The 25,085-nt window shown below is 50.7% G+C and overlaps 1 protein-coding gene across 1 annotated transcript in view; it reads right to left on the bottom strand.

Moving 5' to 3' along the window:
- The window catches only part of CLIC6 (chloride intracellular channel 6), a gene marked incomplete at both ends in the record, with an annotated part of 41,788 nt that extends 17,316 nt beyond the window's left edge, over positions 1-24,472 (bottom strand). Inside the window, one exon of the mRNA XM_084232753.1 lies at positions 23,279-24,472. Within this exon, the coding sequence (XP_084088879.1) occupies positions 23,279-24,472 (1,194 nt within the window). The remainder of the gene's footprint in view (positions 1-23,278) is intronic.
- Between the last annotated feature and the right edge of the window lie 613 nt (positions 24,473-25,085).

The following is a 25,085-nucleotide window of genomic DNA, read 5'->3' as shown; positions in this document are numbered from 1 at the left end:
ACGTCCTGAACAAACTCCACAAGTAGGTTCTATGGACCCCACCCCCAGCCCAGACCAAAGACATCTCAGACACCAAGGACCACAAATCCCATCATGTCGTCACCACCAGGGAGGGAGCTGGGAGCCGAGGTGGAGATAAGCAGCAGGGCTGGTGTGTAACCAGACATGCGGGCCTTGGGGCCTTGGTTTTCGCCAGCTGCAGGTGCTCTGGGGGTTCCAGCTCCGCGGAAGGGGTAGGACACGTTCACCAATGTATCTCTCTCTTTCTCTCTGAGTCATTCTTTCTTCGTCTCCCCCTTTTTGTAAATAAGCCCTTTATTGCCCTTTCTGCATGAGCCGCAGTTGAGTCTCCTAAGTCCCTTCCAAGCGCGGGTGAAGACCCACAGTCAGGCAACACATGTCACCCTGGGGCTGCCCCGAACACCGTCCCTCCCTGTCTCATGTCCTCAAGCCAGCTGCTCTCCGCATTGCTGTCCTCGCAGACCAGCCCGCCCGCGGCCCCTCCTCCAAGCCCGCTCGCCCGGCCGCCACACCTCGGCCCTCCGTCGGGACTGGGAGGTGAGTCCGTGACTCCCTCTTTCCTCCAGGACGCTCTGGCCGGCGTTTCCTTTCCGTTTTCTGAGTCTGCCTACAGGACAATCGGCTCTGCCTGGTTTAGCACCAAATGGTTCCTAATTGTTTCCTGCTGGCTCTTCCCGTCAGGTGGCCCACGCCAGCTTCTGCACAGCACAGGTGCTCCAGGCTCCCTGGCACTGCCTGTCACGTGTCCCCTGGCTGCGTCCTAGGGTAGGCCCAGGTCCATGGAGCCACCTGCTTCACGGGGCAAGTGGCAGCTGCCCTCGGAAGCCCCAGCAGACTCCCGCCACGTGGGCTTCCTGTAAAGACTGGGAGACCTGCCTCTGCCCAGACTGCCCTGTCCCAAGCGCTCCCCAGAGGCCTATCATGGAGTGCCTGCTCCCCGACCCCACAATGACAGGCTTGGGGCGAGTGGTGTTCTCGGGACCGTCCTGACTTTAGAAGTGGAAATCCAACATCTCCCCAGCCCCCAAAACCCCAGGCAGGTTGGCGCAGCTTGTCACGGTCTGCCCGGATGGACGCATCTGTTTCTTGAGGAGGTTGCTCTGCCCTGGTCACTGATCAGCTAGAAGCAGCGCTCAGTTCCTCCCTAAAGCAAAACAGCAGCGCAGATTAATGTCACCGATTGATCAGGTTAGGTAGCTGATAGTTTGAAGGCTCAGGAGCTGGACCAATCAGTTCCCAGGGCGGGAGAAGAGATAACCAGGCTAAGCCTGCAGGTGAGGGAAGGAAGTTAGATACCTGGCAAATTCCCCGGCTGACAAGTGCCAGTGACCCAGCAGAGCCTTTCTCTGCCTTCCCATCAGGCCACATGGAGACAGAAAAACCATTTAAATCAGGGTGAGTTCAGGTGGCAAAACTACCCCACCTTGGGTCTGGGTGAGACAGATACAAAAACCCTAACTCGGAAAGATTTCTGCACCCCCATGTTCATGGCAGCACTCCTGACAAGAGCCAAGACATGAAAGCAACCTCAGTGTCCAATGAAGGATGAGCAGATAAAGAAAAGGTGGTACATCCCTACAAAGGAAGACTATTCAGCCACAAAAAAGGAAAGCCATCCTGCCATTTGCACCAACATGGCTGGACCTTGAGGGCACTATGCTAAGTGACATAGGTCAGACGGAGGAAGAAAAATGCCATTTTGGTCTTACTTGGATGTGGGGTCTAACAGGGGGAAATCAAGCTCACAGATACAGAGAACAGATTGGTGGGGACCAGAGGCAGGGGCTGAGGGGAAAGAGTGAATGGGGTCAAACTCTATTAATAAAAAGAGTTCTGGGGATATAAGGTGCAGCATGATGACTATCGTTCATACACTATGTCGCATATTTGGAAGTTGCTAAGACACTAGATCTTAAAAGTTTTCACCACAAGGAAAAAAAAGGTGAGAGGAGGGGTGTTGACTAGACCTACTAGGGTAGTTACCCCACAATGACACAAATATCAACCCTCTCCACTGTCCACCTGAGACTGGGAGAGCATTACATATCAGTGTCACTTCAGGAAAATAAAATGAGCATTTACAGTCAGGATCTTCTGCATTCTCAGGTTTACCCTGAAGCTTCAGGTGAGAGAAAATACACAAATCAGCATAAAATCAAAAGCCATTCACAAGGGAAGTGCAGTGACTCCCTTTCCACATCTAACATCTTTCAGCTTCCTGTTTTTGATCTAATCGCTCTGAGCTCAGAATCCTGAGTTGGATCAGCAAGACCAGACACCAGCAAAATGCAAAGTCAGCTCCTGCCTTTGCTGTCCTCTGACATAGGGGGTAAAAACCCAGACTCTTGTTGGTATTCTTGTCTGATTTGAGGTTTATTTCTTGTTTTCTTGCTTGAAATATCACCTGCCTTATTGGAGCATCATCAGCAGAAAACTGATTTAAAAAAAAACTAATGTGGATACACACATATTTGCATATTGAATTCTCTAATAGTCATGACTGTCCCAGCACAGAGAGAGGGAAGGGAATAGAAAAACATCAAGACTCAAAAAATAAAAAATATATATTTTTTTAATTCACTGGTGCCATTCAGGTGGCAAACCTAGCCCCAGACTGCCCATCTGGACGGGGCAGACTCTCCTTGGCCAAGGTCAGGCAGGGGTGGGCCATGTTGTGAAAATATGTGATGATAAGGTTGGCAGCAACTTGGGCCTCCCCAGTGGCACAAGGGGTTAAGCACCACACTATGAAGCTATCCGCAGTCTCTGCAGCATGAGTTTGATCCCCGCCTGGCCAGGGAGCAACCCACATGGCGCAGCAGACCTCCCTGTCTTGCCCGCTGCTCCCCTCAGCAGTGGATTTCAGTGGGTCTGCCTGTTCTGTTCCCCACTCTGTCTCTGGTGAATCCTCTCACACACACCCCCACTTCTGACCTACACCCCAGCTCTTATATGCATAAATAAATAAATCTTTTAAAAAATAAAGGATGGTAGCAACTAACCTCTCAGAGCATCCTTGGTTGCCACTGTCCTAAACATTTTATTTATGCTAACTCAATCATCAATCCTGATACCAACCTTGTCAAGTGTAGGTACTGCTACTATCTCCATTTACAGGCCAGAAAACTAAACCACAGAGAGGTAGAGTCACTTGCTCAAGGTCACACGGTAGGATTTGAACCCAGGAGTCAGTCAAAGCCCATCTCTTTATCTCTCCCTGGACTCCGGCTTCCATCCCAGTGGAGGGGTCCAGCCCCAGGGTGCCCCTCCTCGGAGCAAAGGGTGTGGGCTCAGTTGTTGGTTTGCTTATTACTCCCCCCGCCCTTTCTTTTCCGTAAGGGTTGAGGTGCTTGCCGGAACTCAAAATAATCAGAGAACACATTTCAGAAACAAGTGAAAAAGTGCACAGCACCACAGTGGTTGGGACACTTGACGGCCCTGGAAAAAACCCCAAGTGGGTTGGGGGCCTCTAGCTGAGGCCGCGTCATCCGCTTCCTCTCTCAGAAACTTGCTAGAACTCTGAGTATGACAATGTCTACCCCACCCCACACCTGGGGTCCAATTAACAACAGAACCCCCCATACCCATGCAGGGCGAAGCCATGCACCTCAGCAGATGTCCCACTGTCCTTCCAGCCGAGCAGGCAGGACCAAGGAGCTGCTTGAAAGCTCCTGTCAAATCTGATCCAGCCCAGCCCAGCCCAGGTAGGCGTTCCGTGTCATGTGGCCAAGAGTTTAGACATGGAATTTTTTTAAGACAGTAGAAATGCCCAACCTTTCCATAAAAACACCAGAGAGCATTACGCATGAAGCAAGATGCCATTTCCTGCTGTAACCCAAGGATGTATTGGACGTGTTCTTCTCCTTTCGGAGTCTGGGAAAATGCTGGAAAGGGCCAGCAGCGCTGACTCAGAAGCAGCAAGGAAAATAACCACCAATGACTTTCCAAGTAGATCGACACTAGACCACAGCTCATGCTGCCCAGATCCTGGGGTCACAGGGGCAAAATATCAAAGAAGAGACTCTCAGACTATTTATGGTGCAGTGGGCAGCAGAAGAGTCCTCCAGAGTTATCCTTGTCCCAACCCTTAGAAACTGACTAGGTCACCTTACACGGCACACAAGGACTCTGCACACGTCAGCCAGGTTGTGGATTTGAGGTGGGGGATTATCCCAGATTACCATGTGAGCCCAAAATGAGGACCTTCCCAGCTGGGGAAGGCTAGGGAAGACTTATGTAGAAAACGATGGTCAGAGAAATTAGCGTTACCTGCTTTGAAGGTGGAGGAAGGGGCTCTGAGCCACGGAACACAGGTGCCTCTAGAAGCTGCGAAAGGCAAAGACATAGATTCTCCCCAGAACCTCCAGAAAGAAACAGTCCTAAAGAGGCTGTAATTTCAGCCCAGAGAAAGCTGTGTTAAGCTTCTACGCAATAGAGCTTTGAGATAAACAACTAGAGTTGCTCTAAGTCACCAACTTTATCATTTATTCCAGCAGCCTGAGAAATCTGAAGGTCACTTCTCTTAAGGGCATCTCAGTGAACGATGAACCACAGCCAGGACAGTGGTCCCCACAGCTGCCTCACAGCCCAGGTGTGTGGAGGCTGAACCACGAGGTTTGCGGGACCTCACTCTAAAATGTCCACACAGCAACAGTCACCACACCATACATTTCTTGTCCTCAAGTGACAAGTGGCTGTTCAGCTGATGATTCCCAAATGGTGAACCCATTTGGGGATTTCCTGTCAGCAGCAACCCCCGAAGAGGACAGCACTTGGTTTATTTTTAGAAATTCTCATTTGCCAGAGACTGTGTGATGGCCCCAGGGGAAGAAGGTATCGTCTGGAGAAGTTCTGTGCAGAACCCAGTAAAGGGCCAAGACAAAACCACAGCACCTGGGTGGGGACTTGGGAACTACAGTGACTGTTTACACCCAAACTGTGGGGTGACCCCTCCACATCATCTTTGGGGCCACAAGCCCAGAGGATAGCTTCCTACCTGAGCTCAAAAGCTACAGTCCCCACCCCCCACCCCAATTTTTTATTTGGTAAGATCAATTAGTGGATCCACCTGGCCAAAACTCTAACATAAAACACAAGCAGGAGGAGGGGTCCACCCAGGGCATTTTGCTCTTTTTAATCTTATTTCTTTACTGTGGTTTTTTAAAACCTGCTTTCGCCAAAGGTGAGAACTTCGAGAGGCTGTTGGCGCCCCCTTGTGGTCCTGAGATGCACTTGCAGAGGATCCACCCGGAACTAGGTCCTGCTGGATAAGGTGAGTATGGGGTATGGTGGGTTTGGGGCCTGCAGGGTAAGTGAATTATTGGTCAGACTTTTTACACCACTAGCCTCTGTGGCTATCACCTGTGGCCTTGTTTGTGTTAATGCAGAAGGCACTGGGGAGTGTGGGTGCGGGACACGCGTACCTGACTGTGGACACCTGGAGTATGGTTGTGCGCATGCCTGAGCGTGCACACCTGAGCCTAGAGGTCAGGGCTATAAGGGCAGCGTCACTCAGAGGACGGCTATGGGAGGATGCGTGACTACACAAGAGGCGAGACCACAAGAGATCGCCAGAGAGAGTCCAAAGAAAGCGCTAAGATTCACCGGGGGCTGGGAGTCAGTTGCCTCCCAAGCCTCCCACCCCAGTGCGGGCCTGCCACGATGGGGCCCCTATAAGAAGCTAAACCTTCTGATCTTCCAGGGACTCAGGGCCTTCCCTGCTATTTGGGATTTTCAGTTTTAAAACCAGGAAATTTCTGGGAAAGTAAGTTGATCTCTGCTACCCTGGATTACCCTCGGGCCCCCTGTGGAAGAAGAGGGCCCTGTCTTTCTGTTCTGTCTTTCCAAGGCATACCTTATGCCTTGGAACCTGGAACCTTTAAAAATACATCTTGATTTGAGACCAGCCGCTGAACTGTGCCTACTTTGCTCAATTAGCAAAAAAATAATTGAAGATCTTTAAATCGTTTCCAGACTCTCGCTGAAGGTTGATGGGGAGACGCGAGAGGGGTTGTGGGGGGAGGCAGAGCAGGGCCCCCCATGCTGAGCAGAGCGGACTGTGAAGGGGAAATTCTAATGACCTCTTGTGGGGTTCAGAGTTCATTTTCTCAATTTTCTCTAGCGCTTTTGTAAAATTCTCTAGAAACACATAGTTTCTTGTAAAGTTAAAAAGATACCAATTTTCACTTTCTTTTTCTTTGTGATGTTTGTGAGTGTTAAGGCCAAAGGCCTGGATCTAGCTATTTACAGAGAGGACTATTGCCTCCAAGACATTCCGTTAGCTTTTAATGAACCCCTTTTAATCCTGGGGGTCAAGTGGGGAAGAAAGGCTGGTAATTCTATATTTTTCTGTTCAGACTTAAACGAGGCAGTTAATTAGAAATGTTTCAGGGTTATCGGGGGAATTCTTTTGAAATAGGGTCTAACATCAATGGAGATGCTTTCCTTTTAATATCGAAAGATGGCGGAACTCAGGCACTTAGAAGGCGGGGCTCAGCTGTGGGGTTTGCTTTGCGTGAGATCCAAAATCCTCCTGTTTATAAATGCCCACACCTGCCTGCCATGAATGCCTGAATCTCAGAATTGTCTAGAAAATAACCAGTCTGTTAAGGGGGGTTGGTTATTCCTGTCTTCCCAGAGCCAACCTAGGAGAGGGTACCAGCCGCACACCCCTAACCTTCCTGCAAGCTCACTCTGTCCATCTCCTACAACATAACAGGAAAAGGGTCCATCTCAATGGACCAGGTGACCCCTTCCTCCAGGAGTCTGATGAAGTGGCAAAGCCCCTTGTCCTGTCTTAGCATATTTCCCTTTGTAAAGGTACCCCCATCAGGTCTCATTCCAAAGGGTTTGAGACTTCACTGAGAAGCCCTGTCCGTTACTACCACTGGTCGTGATACGGAGGAAAGAAACCCAAAATCTAAAGTGCAATCACCTGGTGGCCTGAAACATAGCAACCGAGGTCATTAATAGCAACAAAGTCAACTTGATTTTCTAAAGCTTGTAACAGATCTCATGGAAATTTTCACCGAAAATGTCTGCTGTACCTTCTGGGACAGGTAGAAGCAGCCAGATCTAGCCCAAGAGGGGACGGATTTCTCCTGAAGCCGCTTCCTTGATAGAGGATGGAGCAGGTCCCAAAGGCTCTTGCCAAAGCCACAGAACTTCTTGTGCCCACCTGGGGTTCATTTCTTATTTAAATACAAATGCAATAAGCTTTATCCTCTGTCTACCTCCTGAAGGGCCCTAAGCTCCATGGACTTGCTCCTTTTCCCTGATGCTCCTTTTTTTCCTGGTCACTGAGAGAAGAGGCAGCCGGGTGCTTCACTGGTGCCTCGGGTTTCACGAGCTTTGTGTTCAACCGGCTGGTCATGTTGCTTCGGTGAAAGGAGACAAAAGAATCCAAGGACACAGTCGGGTGCTGGATCCACGGACTTGGCCACAGGCTTCCAAGCAAGAAGACCAGAGTCAAAATTTTATAAAGTGTAGAGTTTAGGAAAAATCCTAGAACATTATCAGAACTATGCTTCAGAGGATAATGACTTTATTTTGCATTCCCTCTAGTCCCTGAGTCCTTACAAGTTTGGGGGTTCCCAAGACATGGAGAAGTCATTTACTGAACTTGAAAGTTCTTTGTCAGTGAGCAGAGACAGGCAGTAGCGCGTGATGGAAGTTAGCAAATGAAACAAACAGATTTGGAGAGACTGCAGGCATTACAGAATTATCTAAAATCTTTACCTTCACCCACTTCCCATGGTGCGTAGCCATGACTACATTCCACGGCCTAGCTTGACCCAGGCAACAGGGAAGGTCTCTGGCCTGAGGCCAAAGGGGATCAGCCACTCACTCTCCAGACAAACCCTGCCAAGGCCAAGCCTAGCACCCTGGCTTTATAATAAGGAAGTCTTTTCGGTGCCACTTGCTTTTTTTGGCAAATACTGGCACTCCGTCCCCACCCTCACCCTGGGAAAAGAAACAGAGGGGCCCCGTGATTGTTTCATGATTTCCTAACCCTGGCCTGCTTGTCCAAAAGAGATAGCGAGGCTGAGACCAGCTTCATAGTTGTCCACAAACCAACACACCCGTCTAAGGTCTTGGTTTCAGAAGGGCTTTCACAGGAAGTGACCAAAAAACCCACGTCCCTACCGGTTGCAAATCACCCTGTGGCTGTGGCCATTTCCTGTCCGGGCAATGTGTCCCCTCCTCTGTGTCATGGAGCCCGGCATGTGGCTGGGATTTCCTAGAAATATTTGCTTATTATCCCAAATCCAAGCAATATTGAGTCGTCCAGACCCGTGAGGAATGGCCGTCTGTCAGTTTCACGTTAAGGAGCAAAACTAAGGGAAACTTGGAAAATGGGAAGTCAGCGGCGAGGCGACTAAATGTTGCTTTGTGTACAGAGGGACTAGACAGTGTTCTACGCGAAGCGCCTGATGGTCATTAACTGAAAGGAAAGTGTTCTCTGTTTCAGGATCAAAAGGACAGGCCAAGGTCATCGGCTGTGGCCCGGGGGAGCTGCCTATCACCAGAGGTCGAGGCTATTCCCCTGGACAGCCGGGCAATGCTCAGCCCTCATGCACCATCAGCTGTGGGAAGGACCAGAGGACCCCTCTGTCCCCCAGCAGGTGGAACCCCCAAACAAGCTTCATGAGCCACAGGTAGGAAATCGACTTGGAAAATGATAGATGGTTTCTTGTAGGAGTAAGAAGTGGAAATATCCCGTACACATCCGGGGAACTAGAATTAGGATAATCCCTAAAAGGGGATTCCTACGATGGGGGTTGTAGGCCAAGGGGTCTCATTTCATACCGTGCTGAGGGTGAGTCAAAAATGATAGAGTATCCAAGGCAATGTCCCAGCCAACAAAGACAGCACAAAGGGGGCGTCGGAAGTGTTTGCCCACCTAGGAAGGTGAATTCCTGAAACAACCCCCAGGCACCCCCACCCCACAGAGAAAGCCCCACTGTCTCTTTGAGCCCTGTCATGGATGAGCTCATAATAGAATTTCAGGTTCCTCATGCGCCATGTGAGAAAGCTCCATAGCAGCGCCTCCGTATGAGAAAACAGACTAGAAATTAAAATTGGGAGAAAAGGGCAATAGAAAAATCACACCCAGAAGGGATGACAGGGTGCAAGGGGCAGGCTTGGAAACACGGAGACCTTGGAAGAAGTCTCTGGGTTCATTCTGCACCCCCTTCCAACCCCCAGAGGAAGAGCAGAGCTCTGCAGCAAGGCCGCCAGCTCCAGGGAGCGGTGAGCCAGCCCCTCCCCGCGGGCTTGGGGGGAGGCGCTTGGACGTCAGGACCAGCTTCTTCCTAAGAGTGTGCCTGACCGAGACCAAAGATCTAGACCTTTCTCTCGGTCCTCCCCTACTTGCCCCCAGTCCCAGGTTCACCTGGAGAAACAACAGGGGCATGGGCTTTGGAGAAGAGTGTGTGGCCTTCAGATGAGGGAGGAGAGAGCGCGAGAGCCCCTCTCGCTGACCCTCCAGGGGCTGCCCCACCCGCCTCCCACAGTGACGAACGGAAGGCAAGTGATGCACATGCCCTGAATTATTGGAAGAAAGATGCTGCTGGAATAAAAACAGGTGCGTTATTTTCATGCCTCTACGAGAGTCTCACTTGTCGCCAAAATAATGACAACCACACAGATGGGAAAATCAGAGTGTCCAGGAGACTGGGGACAACATGTGTAGCTTGTCCAGTCCACCCTCAGGCTCCATGTAAACCAGACCCACTCTGCTTCCCCGACCCCATTTCTGTTCCAATCCACAGACTGGACGGCCTGCAGGACCCTGGTCATAAAGACACCCGGCCCCGAAAATGGCAGGAGAAGGGGGACAGAGGGGCTGGTTTTGCAGCATCCGCGAGTCTGTTCATCAAAGGTCTACTCGACAAAATAAAGCACAAGGGGAAAACAGCACAAAACTCGGCTCCCCCGAGCCGGTCAACGCAAAACCTCACACTTAGAAACAGAACTGGGAGAGAAAAAAGGAGAGCTTCCTGTATGCACCTTGGGGGACTTCACCAGCTTGCCGAAGCAGTGAATGAATACGAGAACCAATGGGGTCGGTCAATGAGCCCCAAGCCATGGACCATCAGCCCCCAACACATTAACCAACACCCAAACTATTGTCAGCCCCCCAACACATGGACCGTGAGCACCGGCCGCACGGGACAGAAGGAATTCAGACCCCAGAGGTACTGACACGTCTTCAAGGTTGAGGGACCAGCAGCAATGGGACTAGAGGAGAGGCCCCCCCAAGAGAAGCCACCCCAGGAAGAGCTGGTTCTGGGGTTTCTGGTGCTTTACTCTCTTCCTGACCTGCTCTGGGGTTCCCATGGTGGGGAAAAAACCCCGATATGCCCATTCTGCGGACGGTGTTGGAGAAAGAGTCACACACTCACTTCACACATTATTCTCTGAACAAGTTACACCACTCCAGGGTATTTTTCACTCTTTCCATTTATTGGTATCAGAAGCAAGAACTTAGTAAGTCATGCTCTCCAAATCTCAACAGCTACTTCACCTTATTGCCCAGAATAGGGTATGGCATGGGCTTTTCATCGGAGGACCTCGACTACAGATTGTTAAGTTTGTTACTTAAACTGCTGAGGGGAGCCGCGGGCGACACAGGAGAGGTCTGCTGCGCCATGGGGGTTGCTCCCTGGCCAGGCCAGCTGGGGATCGAACTCGTGCTGCAGAGGCTGTGGATTGCTTCATAGTGCGGTGCTTAACCCCTTGTGCCACCAGGGAGACCCAAGACTTATTTTAAAAAACACACACTGTTTTCTAAAGTAGACATACACACTCAGCCATAAAGAAAGATGAAATGTTGTCATTTGCAGCAAAATGGAGGGAGTTGGAGGCGGTGATGTGCCGCGAAGCAAGTCAGAAGGACAAAGACGCGGGACCCAGCAGGCGAGCTGACAAAGCAAAATACTTACTAAAACTAGCGATCATTAATAAGATCATCCACAAACCAAGGGAGGCTGGGAGGGAGGGCAGGAGGCGCGCAGGTGTATGAGATAGTGGGAAGAGGATTCTAATACTGTTTCTAAGTAACTGTGTTCCAGAAAAGCACTCAAATGTAGAAAGTTTGCAAAAATTCCAGCAAACCAACAAAGTAAAATGCACAACGTCTGGTGGGCCAGGAAAAATCGCCAGCGCCATAAAAAGTAGAAGACCCCTACGTAGGGGGGAGAAAAAATATCACTGACGGATACCTTTTAGGGAAGGACATTCTTACCAAACGGCCTCCATCCCCGGGAAAGATGATGTGAGTTGAACTGACGTATTGACCGGTTTTCCCAGGGAAACAATGATACAAGAGATTATTTTCTTTGCCAAGAGCTCAAGGAACAAACTCTATAGAAACGCCCAACGAACCGCAACATTGGAGGAGGCGGCTGCCATGAAATGGAAGGCAGCCCGAGAGGACTCTAACCTCAGAGATGGTGACGGAGACGACAGGCGGGGAACCAACAGCAACGTGACAGGGAGCTCCAGGCTCGCGTGGACTGAGTGCTTAGCCGATTTTACAGCTTCTGCAAGGGGCAAGGAATGCAGAAAAGCTGCTTGCTTTGGGGAGATTCTGACATTGCAGCCATGGGAATTTGATACCCCTGCTCAAATTCTGGAATTCCTCTTTGTGAGTCTCCCTGGGAGACGGGGTAAGTAACCACATGACCTCCCCAGCCTGAGACAGGCTGTGCACTCAGGCCCCAGGGTCTTTCTCCCTCCACCCAGGCCTTTCCAGTGCCCTGGCCACGTCTTATTGCGCTGCAGTTTCTCCCAACAAAATAGGCACCTTGGCTGGTCTTCCCCAATAATGTGCAGACATGAGACATGAGGCTGGAGGGCAGATCCTGCTGTGCTTGGGAGGCGAGCAAGAAGCAGACACGCTGCTGGACTCTTGTGACCACTGATAGCCGGCCAGCGTCCACAGGAGGGGCTGTGCAGGCCGCAGCGGGCGTGAGGCCAGTGATTGCAGCACCGCTGGATTCCAGCACCGCTCCTGCCCGGTGCAGACATCTGGAAGCCCTCTCTGCTCTTAACTTTTCTGCAGGGAAGGCGACCAGGCCGGGCAGTGCCACGTGGCCCTGTCCTCCTCACCTCCTCTCTTCCGCCCTCCAGTGGAGCAGCCAAACAGCCAGCAACCAACAAAGCCCGGAGCCTGAAGCCAGCCCTGCAGGCTGCGTCAGAAGCGACTCCTCCAGTTTGCAGCCCGTGGGGCGTTTCTGCAGACATTGTTCCTTTACCTGCCCGGTCTCACTGGCACATCTTGGCCCGTGGTGCTGGCTGGCGTACCCTGTGCCGCAAACTCTACACCGCGCCCTTCCCCTAAGCCCATGAAGGGGAAATACACCCGAAGTATAGCGACGCCTACTTTAGAAAACAGTGTGTGTGGGTTTTTTTTTTTCCATTTTTTTTTATTTTTTTTATTAATAAATTTTATTTTTATATTCCCCATACAATTGCGTGTGTTTTTTAAAATAAGTCTTGGGCCTCCCTGGTGGCACAAGGGGTTAAGCACCACACTATGAAGCAATCCACAGCCTCTGCAGCACAAGTTCGATCCCCGCCTGGCCAGGGAGAAACCCCCATGGCGCAGCAGACCTCTCCTGTTGTGGAACCAAACTTAGCTGAGGTTTCGACGTGGGCACAACACCTGTGTCGCCCGCTGCTCCCCTCAGCAGTGTATTTTGGTTAGTCCACCTGTTCTGTTCCCCGCTCTGTCTCTGGTGGATCCTCTCACCCTCCGCATCTCTGACCTGTACCCCAGCTCTTGTGTGCATAAATAAATAAATAAAGTCTTTAAAATTAGTCTTTCTAGATGGACTTGCTGGCCTCCCCGGCCCAAGGGGCGGCCACCTGTCCTCAGTGGGGGAGAGCTGGGCGGCTAAGTGGCTTTGGGCTCCTGGCCCCAGGCCACAGGGCCCTGGCCCGCCACACCTGCTCCTCCACGTCCTCAGGTTGGAAGCGCAATGGCAGCTGTGGCCACACTCAGAGCCGAAGAACTAGATTCCAGACCCTCAAACTCTGATACTTAGATCTGAACCTTTTAAAAAGGCCACGAATCCTAACTATGTTCCCAAGGATATAGGGTGTTGCTCTCTCCAACACGCTAACAATCGGCACATTATGAGGTGGCTCTGGTGGCCACCCTTGACCCACGGAGCGTAATCACTGAGCCGGCCGCCCCAGCTGGAAACTCTGGCCAGAGGCCGAGCTGTGAGCGCGCTTTGTCCCAGGGAGGAACAGAGGGCCGAGACGCGCACGGAGGCCCAGAGGGAACTCGCTGTGTATCGGCACATGTGCAGTGTGCCTCAAAGGCTCGGCGGCTATTTCTAATCCTTTTTTAATAATATGGCCTGACACCAACCGAAGCTTTTACATGGAGATGAAAAGCTTATTTGCTTGTAAAATTCTCGAAAGGAATTATTGCAATAAAGGAACATCTTATTCTGGAAGCCTGATTTACTGTGCCCGGTGGCTGGTGTTTGTGAATCACCGGGTGATGGCAGGTGAGGCAACCTCTCCAGGCCCTGGGAGGGCGAAGTGCACCCACCCAAGGGGCAAAGTCACCGCAGCCCCCTTCCACCTGCACCCAGCCTGGAACTACCCTGGGCCACTCCCAACTTTCCCCTCCGCCCTGGCTTTCCACCCACCGGGATCTCACCAGGAGCTCTGTGTTTCAGTTGCCTATGGACAGGGAACAAATCACCCCATATTCAGCAGCCAAACAGGCCTTTGACGATATCACATGATTTTGTGGGTCAGGAATTTGGACAAGGCCTGACTAGGGCATCCTTCTGTACCATGTGACCTTGACAAAGGTCATCCCATGTGTTCAGCTGGTGGTGGGCTATTGGGGGGGGAGGGTCCAAGACCACTTCACACTTTCGTGTATTGTCTTGGCACAATGGCTGGTAGGCCCAGCCCGGGGTCCCTCGTGGGAGAGGGTGGCGAGCTGCAGGCAGAGGAGACAGTCTGGGCTTTATGTCTGGATATTTCTAGCCTTGGGGACAAGAGGTCACTGTTCCCTAATGGTAGGTAGGACTTTAGGACCGAGGCCACTGCAGACACCGAGGTCTCAGACATTCAGTGCATCACCGCTGCCATGTGCTTTGAAGGCCACATAGAATAGAGGTGCTATTGGTCTGGAGATCCAGGCACCCAAGGCTTCTTCATAAATGAGGAGAATGAATACTTTTGATGCCATCAGTGTCAAGGCTATGAAGGCGATGAGTTCAAAGATGCCTGGAAAGATTCCTCTCTCCCCAGCGTGGGTCCCCTTGTTTAACTCCAGGCTGGACGCCTTGGAGTCTGTCCCCATACCTGGTCAGATGGGATGAAGTTTGGGTCACTCTCAGTGGTTTCTTTGTGTCATTTGGCTCTCCAAACAGAGAATTCAGGGCTTAAGAAAACTTAGAGGTATTAATGCGTCTGCCATGGAGGGGGCCTTTTTGTAAACTGCCATTTGAAACAGTCAGTTATGGCTCTTTGCATCATAAACAGCAGCTCAGAATGGCCTTGCTCTGTTCCTCTCAGGCCCTTACCTTATTGGCTACAGTAAGTTCAGCAGAGCTGTTGCTTCACCCATCAGTGAATATAAGGAAAAATGACCACCCCTGCTTTCAGGCACTGCTGAGTAAGCTCAGGCTGGTAAAGAACCAGGTCTGTAAATAGGTGGTTGGCGCTCCTGAGCACCACCTGCAGTACCACGGTGTGATGGGTCAGAGATGGCCACAGGTTTCTTCCATCTGCCTCCCATGGGGTGTGGGTCTGATCCCCCTCCCTTGACTCCAGCCTGACCTTCCTGACTACTTGGTGACCAGCAGGACACAGGAGACACTGCTGTGCAGCATCTGGCCAATTCACTGACCATCCTGAGGCTGCCATGCCGGGGGGACTCCTCATAGGTGCCCCCTCTGACAACTCACCTGAGCCCCATCAACCAGCCACTGTGCCAAGACACGAGCCAAGAGTGTGAAATAACCTTGGACTCCCCAGACCAGACCACCACCAGCTGACACCACTGAGTGAGCTTTGTTACCCCCCTTTTGATCTCCAACTCTATTTCACACTATCAACCCTATCAGAGAACAGAAAGGCAAATCTGATTTATAACATGCACAGGACTTCAATCATTGTTTAATTACTGAACCCAGACAAAAGCCAGACTCTATAAATACAGTGTGACTCGTGGGGCATCGCTGGCTTCGATGGCAAGATTGTATAGGATTATAAATGTATGTCATTCAAAATATGTCATTAAAGGGCCTCCCTGGTGGCACAAGGGGTTTAGCACCGCACTTAAGCAATCCATAGCCTCTTCAGCACGAGTTTGATCCCCGGCCGGCCAGGGAGAAACCCACATGGCGAGGCAGACCTTTCTTGCCTCGCCCGCTGCTCAACAGTGTATTTCGGTCAGTCTGCCTGTTCTGCTCCCCACTCTGTTGCTGATGGATCCTCTCATCCTCCCCTGCCCCTCATCTCTGGCCTGTACCCCAGCTCTTGTATGCATAAATAAATAAATCTCTTTTTAAAAAGATTTTTTAAAAATATGTCATTGAAAACTGACCACCCATTCTTCCCCCAATATGGCACGTGCTTTCACTACATAGCCATCGTGCACAGCACAGTTCCAGGAGAGAGGACTGCCGAGCAGACTGCTCCTTTCAGACGGCAGTCGAGCTCTAGGAGCCACATCTCCCCTGAGGCTGCAGCTGCCCAGCCTGCCATCTGGTTTGTCCCTCCTGTCCCTTCAACTCCTAGATCATTCTCTAGACTGGAGGCTCCAGTAAATCAGGGCAGTGCTTGTCACTTTTTGTCACTGTTGCACCCCCAGCTCCAAGTTAGAAGGCTGATATCTGGCAGGTCCTCCGTGAATATTTGCTTTGAATCACCACGTGAGCCCAAACACCACTTGGTCATTTGGAAGATGAAAAAGCAGCTTTTGCTTCACATCAAAAGATTCCACTTTCATGTGGACAACTAAGAAGGAAAGAGAACTCTGAGCTGGGGTCAGAATTCAGAAACCTAGTGAAGTTCTAGAATTAGAGACTATTTTTAATCTGGTGGTTTCAGACATACACAAATAAGATCAGACTGAAGTGATGTGTATCAGCATATCTGTCCTCCACAGAACTGCCCCCTCAGAAGCCTCAAAACCATCTCTCTACATAATCTTTGACATGGGAGTATTTCAGTTCATCTTCTCACTAATTAAATATAAAGCAGTAAGTGAAGGTTTCCACAGTTCACTGGATCTCGATAGATAGAATTTGTCATCATTCTCTAGAAATTTCAGCCAATTTTGGTCAGTTTCAGAAAGGAGCATAAATAGAACATCTGGTTAGGAGACAAGCTCAGAAACAACATTTGATATCACGGATGATTTTTTCATAATCTTTTGTGGGAACTGAATGCATTTCAGAGGTGGCATGTGAAGATCAAAGGGATATACCTTACATTTTCAGGCGGAGCAGTGTGGATGGGAAATGATCCTGCTCTCTACATATTTTGTCTTGAAAAGGAATTCTTACAATGGAAGAGTTTAATTCTGAAAGGGCATGTGCCTGATAAAATGTAATCTTGTTAAAAAGAGAGGGAGAAAGGCAAGATTTGAAACACCTAAGAAGTTTTAAGATATAAAGTGAAACAGAGCGTTTAAAGGTTGCAGTAAGAGAGGTTGAGATTCTAAGTGTGCCAGTAGCCTCTTTGGTATCTCTCCATCGATTACAAGAAATTGCTGAAAGTAAAAGAACAATTACTCCAGTGCAAATAGTCAAAGGAGCCCCATAAAATACATGCAGCCCCTATGACAGACAATTGTCTCATTTCCTTAATATAAAAATCAGGAAGAATAACGCCAAAAGGTTATTCGAAAAATGTACAAAGAGTTTAAGTAGCCAGTTCACGGAAAAACAGATACTATCAGTCTTTAAATATATAAACTTATACTCAGTCTCACCCATGCTAGAAGAGATGTGAATGGATTTACATGGACTGCATTTTCACCTCTAAGATTCAAAAATTTGATAATATACTGCATGGGAAAAGCTGGGAAAACAAATGTGGGATCATCTAGTGTCAGGGAATATGATTTAGTAGAATCTCCTTAAAGAGGAAATTTGATAAAGGTCAAAATCCTACCCATGCATGGATTTTTTTTTTATTTTGGCTGAGTTCAAATTTTTATTTCTTCAATTGTTTGCATGAAATTGGACTTTTTTATATTTATATGGCACAGATGAATAAAACCATCTGATATCTTTCACATTGGGGCTGATTTCATTCAACATAATCAACTCAAGTTCCATCTTTTAAAAAGTGGAGTTTAGTTCTGTTCTCCTTCAGAGCTGGCTTTAGTGAATTAAGACAGAAATGACAATACATGACTTCTGAGATTAGGTCATAAAAGGCATTCTGGCTTCCTCTCTTTTGGACCCCTGCTTTGGGGAGGGCCAGATGCCATGTTGTGAGATACTAAAGCAATGCTATGGGAAGAGCCCCAAGCAGTGAGAATTGGAACCTCTTGCCAATAGACATGCGTCAGCCATCTTGAAAGTGATCCTCCAGTCCCTATTAATCCTTCAGATGACACCACAACCCTGACCAATGTCCTCACTGCAGCCTCATGAGCCACAACTACTAACCAAGCTCCTTCCAAACTCCTCACACAGAGAAACTAAAACAAACATTTATTGTTTTAAGATTCTAAGTTTTAGGGTAATTAGTTACACAGAATAAGATGACCAATACAGTGAAGATATTTTATATATTGCTTGAATATGCACCAAATGCTTCTGGCAAAGATATTAAGAGGCAGTTTCCAGGGAAAAGAACTGAGAGACTGGGCCTCCGAAATGGAAAAATACTTTTCATTGAAATTTATCTTTCTATAGTTATAATTTTTATTACCCTAGTACATTATCTTTAAAAAAAAAAAAGTCAAAATCCCATGGGCCACATGAATATCAAACTGTATAAAAAATGCTTAATCTCTGTTTTATTTCAACTTTACCTGTATCAAGATTGTGGGCTTCACCAGCAAAAAAAAAAAAAAAAAGAAAAGAAAATATATAACAATAAACATAAGATGTTCAGAGCCTTACATATTTCTGACTACGACAGACAATGCTGAGTGTTCATCCCATAGCAATTCCTTTCTTCCTTGATAAATAAAACTCCAAATTTGGTGCCAGTTGCAACATATGTAGCCTAAGAAGATGAAATATAAAGTGGGTTTGAGCTAGGGGTCAGCACCCTTCCCCTAAAGAACTCAGCAGAAAACATTTTTTGGCTTGGTGGCCTCCAGTTAGTGATGGACTTGGTGACTCTTCCCTATTGGAAGGAGAATGGGTTAGCAGAACACATGCTGAGGTCTTTTACACACTGTCTACAATGTGGAGGAAATATCTCCCCCAACTCTGCCATAATACAAAGTCCATTTATGAACCAACACTCTGGGGGGAAAAGACCAGAGATGATCAATGACAGAGAAAGTGGAGTTCAGGAGATGTAAATACCTCCCCAACTGCTGAGGAAACTGTTCTTTGCCCAGTGTCTCAGGAGCTCAGAGAATGGCTAGAGCAAAGCCAGCCTTTATTTGAAAATCTTAAAGAATTAGTGTAGGAATTTTCAGAGGATGCCACTTTCTAATTTCCCAAAATACAGAGAAATCAGTAATAATGTCATCACTGCTGCTGCATCTGGAGGTCCTCCTGGGGGATACTCCTATGGTCTCCTGCCAGCCTCCCTCTCTCCTGTCACCTGCTAGCTTTAATTGGGGAGGGCAGTGCTAATTGTGTGCCAGGCCCTGTGCTGGGGGCTGAGAGAACATGGAGAGAAAAGCTCTTGGCCCCTGCTTTTTGATCTAATCCCCCCTGGTCTCCACCCTTGGCTAGACGGTCAGCTCTGCGAGGACAGTGGTCTTGCTTGAGGCTGGGCCCACATACTCCCACCCAGCACTGGACACACATCAGGTGATAAACCCACGTGTGCTGAGTTCATGCATTAACCTTGAAGCAGCACGAACCATCTGGACCTAAAGTAAGGCTCCGGCCCCGTCCCTTTGAATTCTAGGCTTTATTTTTCTGTGTGTGAGAAACAAAAGGGTGACTCTCCTGCTTCGGCCCCCAGAGCAGTGTTTCTGAATGTGTCTTGCAGATGGTCAGCTCCTGGAGGAGAGCAGGCTTTGGGAAACCCAGGAAGCTTAAGGACCGAATGTGAGGGAGGCGCCGCGGCAGGTGCAGCCACGTGCTCACTGTCCCAGAGAGCCCCGCCCATCAGCACCGGGCAGGAACTGCTGCCACCATATCACCATAAAGGGATGGAGGATGACTCTGGTCCTTTGGCAGGGGACACTGAACTGGGACTGTGGGTGGCTTGTGCCCACTTCTCATTAAATGAGCCTCCTTGAATCAACCAGCCATCCTTGTGGCCACCTCCCTCTCATCACCAAAATCACCCCAGGGCTCACTGCCCACTGCTCACAGCCCACTGCCTGGCCATGCGAGGACACAGAGGCCACCGTACTGTGGCTCTCCCCAGAGCGTGCGTGCACATGCGAGTAAGAGATGAGCAAACAGTGGGTTCTACCTCAGTTTCTACCCCGACTCCCCTGTGCTGATGTTCATTCAGGTCTTTTATAATCAAGTTGTGTAAGACACTCAGAGAACAAATGAGCAAAAATGTCATTTTGGGTGGGAGAATTCAAGTCACGGTGCATTTTTGCTCATTTCTCTTCGGAACATGCAGCCTTCCCATAGTTATGACAATAACATCCCCCTCTCTGGTCCTCCGAGACAGGCCCCACGGAGCAGGTCTCGGCATGCTCTCTCCCGGGAAATGCGGAGAGCCACAGCCTATGACCAGGAGCGATCAGCTGCGGCCCTGGACCCGCCCAGCGCCCCCAGCCCACCAAGTCTGTGAACAATGCACCGCAGCACCGTTCATCCACTCCTTAGTTTTGGGCAACATTTCCAGGTGACAAAGCTTATTCAAAGGTATCTTGAGATGTGACTTTATTCTATCATCAGTTCCATTTTTTTTTGGAGAATCCAAATGTGGCAAATCAAGTTTTCCAGCTCGCAGCAGCTGTGTGTAAATAGTCATTGCCTGGTGTCCTAAACATAATTCAAGAATTTCTTAGATTCTGACCCAGGAGTAGGCCCCCATTGAGGTGGGTTTTTTTTTAATGCCATGCAAAATTTGCCAAGAAAATTGTATCTCAGCTGTGATACCCCCCTTAACCAAACCTCAAAGTATACATGTTCCTTAGAACTTGGAAGAATAGCTTCTTTGGTGCCTAAACCCAAGGGCTCAAGCCCTTGACTTTGCCCTTGGTTGATAGTATTTTGTTTGCTATTTGTTGTTATTTTTTGTTCTATTGTTAGGTTGTTACCCTTTTGGTTATGAGTAAAGAAAAGAACATTCTTTCTAAATATATTATAAGGTTACCCTATAATTTGATGACAAACAATTAGCACTTTTTTGAGAAAATGAATGTAAAGATTAGCATGATCCACAATTAACTGACCATACAATAATTCAAGGGTACTTTTCCTATGTCCCTGACTCTTTAATATATAAAAATCCATTCTTACAGAGTAAAGCAAAATGACAACTTAATAAAACAGCAATTCTTGCAAAGAGGAAGACTATAAACCCTCAAATGGCTAAGATTAGAAGCAGATTTTATTACTACATGTTCCTGAGTTGCAAGTCATTACTTTCTGGTATTTGTAACCAATCTGTTTGGAGAGGTTTGTCTCCTTAAAGAACAAAAAGGGTAACCAAATGAGCACTCAGCTAATTATCAGAGTAGAACATTCTGGAAAAGTTGTCCCCTTCTCTAGCTACACAGACTACTCCCAAGCAGAATCTGAGAAAACAACTTATTTTTGCTTTTCATAACATTCTTATCCCCAGAGAATGGAGGTAATTAGATACCTAGAGGGATGTGCTCTTAAGAAAAAAAAAAAAAAAGGCAGAGATGGAATGGGAGGGGGGATTATTTCTGTTCAAAACAATGAAAACATATGGGAGCTGAGCAGAGAGAACAATAAGAGATCACATTTATCTTATGCTTATTCCAAATCAGGTATTAAGTGCATTATAGAATTTCACTATTGAATCCCCACAACCACCTCAGTGGATACTATTATTATTTCCATTTATGCATAAGCAATACAGGCACAGAAAGGTTAAGTGACTTGCCCAAGGTCACACAGCAAGAAAACAGCAGAGCCAGGATGTGATTCCGGACCCACTGATGCTCTTGCTCACCAGTCTCTACTGCCTCATGCAGACAGGCATGCATCCAGGTCCTCAGCACATTCCAGTCCTGTGCGCCACATCAGGGATACAATGATGAGCCTCATCATCAAGGGAGGGGAAGGACACACAGAGTAGTGTGTAAATGGAGCTTCAACAGAGAGACACCAGTCCAGACTGTGGCTGGAAGAGGCTCCCCAGAGGTGATGATGGTCACGCTGAACCTTGGACACACAGCAGATGCCCAGGCAGGGATCAGCAGAGGGGGCAAGAGGGGAGAAACTCACTTGAGGCAGAGGGTACCGTTCACACAAAATTTCAAGGCAGGAAAGAATGAGGTTGCACAAGGAAAAATAAGTGCTCGATACAGCCTGCCTGGCAGAACCCTGGGTAATAAAGCGTGGGGACAAACAGGCAAAGTCAAGGAAAGGGGAATAACATCACAAACGGCCTTATAGACTGGCAAGGAGCATGGTGTAGACATATCAAAAATTCTGCAATAAACAACAGAAGAAATTTACACTAAGAAAGAAAATGATCAGATCCTTTTTCCTAGCTTACTCGCTGCTACTAAGGGACTGGATTGGAGAGAGGTGAACTAGAAGCAGGACGACTTTGGGAAGCTGTCACTGAATTTCCAAACTGTGACAGCAGCTGGAATGGGCTGGAATCATGTAACCCTGTGACCAGAGGAAATTTCTTAAACTAAGGAGATCTGGGACACACACACACACACACACACACACACACACACACACACATACATTAGGTGCAGCTTCCCCCTCTCCTAATTTCCCTGCAAACTCCCTGCTCCCAGTGACCTTCCCAGGAGTCATGCCCTCACTCAGGGTCCCAAAGCATAATCTTAAAATGTCCCAGGGTCTTACAAATTGCTCCAACAGCACCTTTTCACTAAGGAAAACACCCTGGCCCTTCCTCCCTTACCCCTGTGTCCTCCAAACAACTCTTGAAATTCTGATGCTAATCACTTTGGGGGCATTTCTAATTTTGCTAATCAGAATTTGCTTACATTTCATTCAGTTAAGGAGGTGTAAGTCATAACTGGCTTCTCTAAGCCTGAAAGTGTTCTAGAAGGATTATGGCTGAACACGCGATGCACATTCTTAACCTGATTATTGTTCACTTCACTTTTTTTTTTTTTTTGTAAAGGAAAACTCCTCCAGCGAGCTACCCCCTGAACTTTGTCCCTTATTTTTGATAACTTGTAGAAATGCCTGTTTAAACTCAATGCTTCCTCAGTCATGACTCTACAAAATCTTTCACAAAAATCACTGCCCTCTTCCAACGTGGAATAAGGTTAAAAAGACGACATAAAGGCCGACAATGCCCAAGTCGGGAGCAGCTTGTATTCTTCCACGAGAAGTGTGGAAATGTTCAATAAATACTATTGCATTTAACTAAACTTCCGCTTTCCTCCCAAACACACCTTACGGAGTCTGCCCAAGTGGAAAACCATTTGGGAGCTGGAAACTTTGGGCCAGGCTGAGCCTCTGAGGTCAGGAGCCCCGCTCAGCTCAGGTTACCACCAGCCTCCTTGTCCTCAGACCTTCCTTGGGCAGAAATTGCTTTGCAATCAATAGGCGTGTGACCTTTTTGTTTTTTAAGTTAAAAGCTTAATTCTTTAATACATTCCTGGCTAGAAAGGCCAGTTAGGATTTTCAGGACAAAGGACAGTGGACTGCTGGTGGGGATCTGCCAGTCACCCGGTTCCTGCAGCAGCTTCCCAGGGCGCCCCACTACCACCCCCCCCCAGCCTTTTTGCTTCCAAACCCGCAAGTCCTCCCCCCAATGCGTCTTTGCTCTTCTCCCAGACACCCTGGCTGCCGGGCTCCCTCCCCGACGGCAGTGCCCGTGCCAGGGGCGCGAGGAGCTCTGTCCCCGAGCGTCCCTCTGGGCCCCGAGGACACCGGATGGGAGCAGCTGCTCCAGGAGCTGGAGGACGGAGATTTACCTTCACGAAGAGGGTGATGTCGTGCTCCTGCCCGGGCACCCGCTCCTCCGACGCCTCTCGGTCCTCGCGGCCGCCGTTGACCCGCGCGCCCTCCTCGGTGCGCTCGGCCTGGGCGCGGCCCTGCTCCGCCAGGTGGTTGCTGAGCGCGGCCTCGGGCTCGGCATCCCCACTCGGCGCAGCGGTCTCCCCCTCGGGGCTGCCGTTGGGGGGCTCCTCCTCGCCCCCGGCCGTGGCCTCCTCCGCGCCCGGCCCCCCCGGGCCCCCCTCTTGCCCGCTGTCCTCGGCCTCCCGCGCCTCCTCGCGCCGCTCGCCCTGGCCGGCGTCGGCACCTGCGCCCGCCCTCGGGTCCCCGGGCGCCGCGTCCCCCGGCCCCTCCGCCGGCCTCGCCTGCGGCTCCTCCTCGGCTCCCGCTGCCGCGCCCCGAGGCCCCCCGGAAAGCTCCCCGGGGCTGCGCCCCTCGTTCTCCGCCGCCTCGGTCTGGGGCGCAGAGCTGGGGTCCTCTCGGTCCCCGAGCGCGCCTTCGGCCCCGGGCGCCTCTCCCGCCGACCCCTCGGCGTCCATGCTGCCCCCCGGCGGCCCCTCGGCGTCCATGCTGCCCCCCGGAACCCCAGGCGCACCCCCTCCGCCCTCCTCCGGCCCGCGCTCGGCCTCCCGCTCTGCCTCGGGGGCCGCGGAGTCTCCGGGTTCCCCCTGAGCTTCCCCGGGCGTCTCGCCCGCGGGGCCCGCCTCCTCCCCCTGCTCTGTGCCTTCCCCCCTCCCCCCTCCCTGGGGGCCCTCGGCGTCCTGGGGGCCCTCGGCGTCCCGGGGGCCCTCGGCGTCCTGGGGGGCCTCAGCGTCCCGGGGGACCTCGGCGTTCTGGGGGGCCTCGGCGTCCTGGGGGCCCTCGGCGTCCTGGGGGGCGCCCGCCTCGGCCTCCCCCTCGCCCTGCGCTGCGCTCGCGCCGGGAGTCCCAGCCCCGGGGTCCCCGCGGGCGTCGGGCGCCTGCTCGCCGTCGGGCCCCGCGCGCCCCCCCTCGCTCCCCGCCTCGGCCGCGGCTGCGCCCGCCCCCTCGGCCCCTGGCGCCTCCGCGGCGCCCTCGCCGCCCCCCGCGCGCGCCGCCTCCCCGCCCGCCAGGTCGGGTCTCTCCGCCGACGCGAGCTCCGGGACCTCTGGAGGCCCCGGGGTGTCCCCCTCCCGCCCCGCGGCCTCGGCCATCGCCGCAGACCCCTGTCTTGCACCGGAGACCCTTCCTCGGCGCTGCCTGGGGCGCAGGGGGGGCCGGCGAGGGGCGCGCGCCAGGAGGGGCTCTGCGCCCTTCCGAGAGGACCCGGCTGCGCCCTGGCGGGAAGGTTTAGCCGCGCGCCCCGGCGGTGCGCGGGTCCGTGGAGGCGAGATCCGCTGCGCCCCTTCTCTGCCGGGTTTAGGTTCTCTGGATTCTTCTTTTCGCTGCTCCTTCTTCTCCCGAGTTCTCTTTCTCCCGAATTCTGCCTCTGCTGTCCACCGGGACCCTAATTCCGACCTGGGTGGGCTGCAGGGAAGGTGCAGAAGGGCGGTACAAAGCTGGGGAGGCCACTTAGCTCCTGCGCTCCTTGGAGTGCCTGCCCGGCCTCCTGGCACGGACCAGACGTCCTTGGTGCGACTCCCTCCTGGGACTTGGGCGGGGTTTGCGCCCCCAGCTCTCCCCACTCATGTTTGGGTGGCTTGGTAGCCTGGCCAATGACAGCCCTTCCCATGGCCTGTGGATTTTAGAGAAAAAATCCTAGTTCTACTGGCCACTTGGGTATTTTCTGGAACAAGTTCAAGATCCTGAGCCATTTAAATCACCCCA

Source organism: Talpa europaea, assembly GCF_964194135.1.
Source record: "Talpa europaea genome assembly, chromosome: 4".
In the NCBI taxonomy this organism is placed as follows: Eukaryota; Metazoa; Chordata; class Mammalia; order Eulipotyphla; family Talpidae; genus Talpa; species Talpa europaea.
Note: the sequence above shows the minus strand (reverse complement) of the source record. Positions and strands in the feature narration are given on the sequence as shown.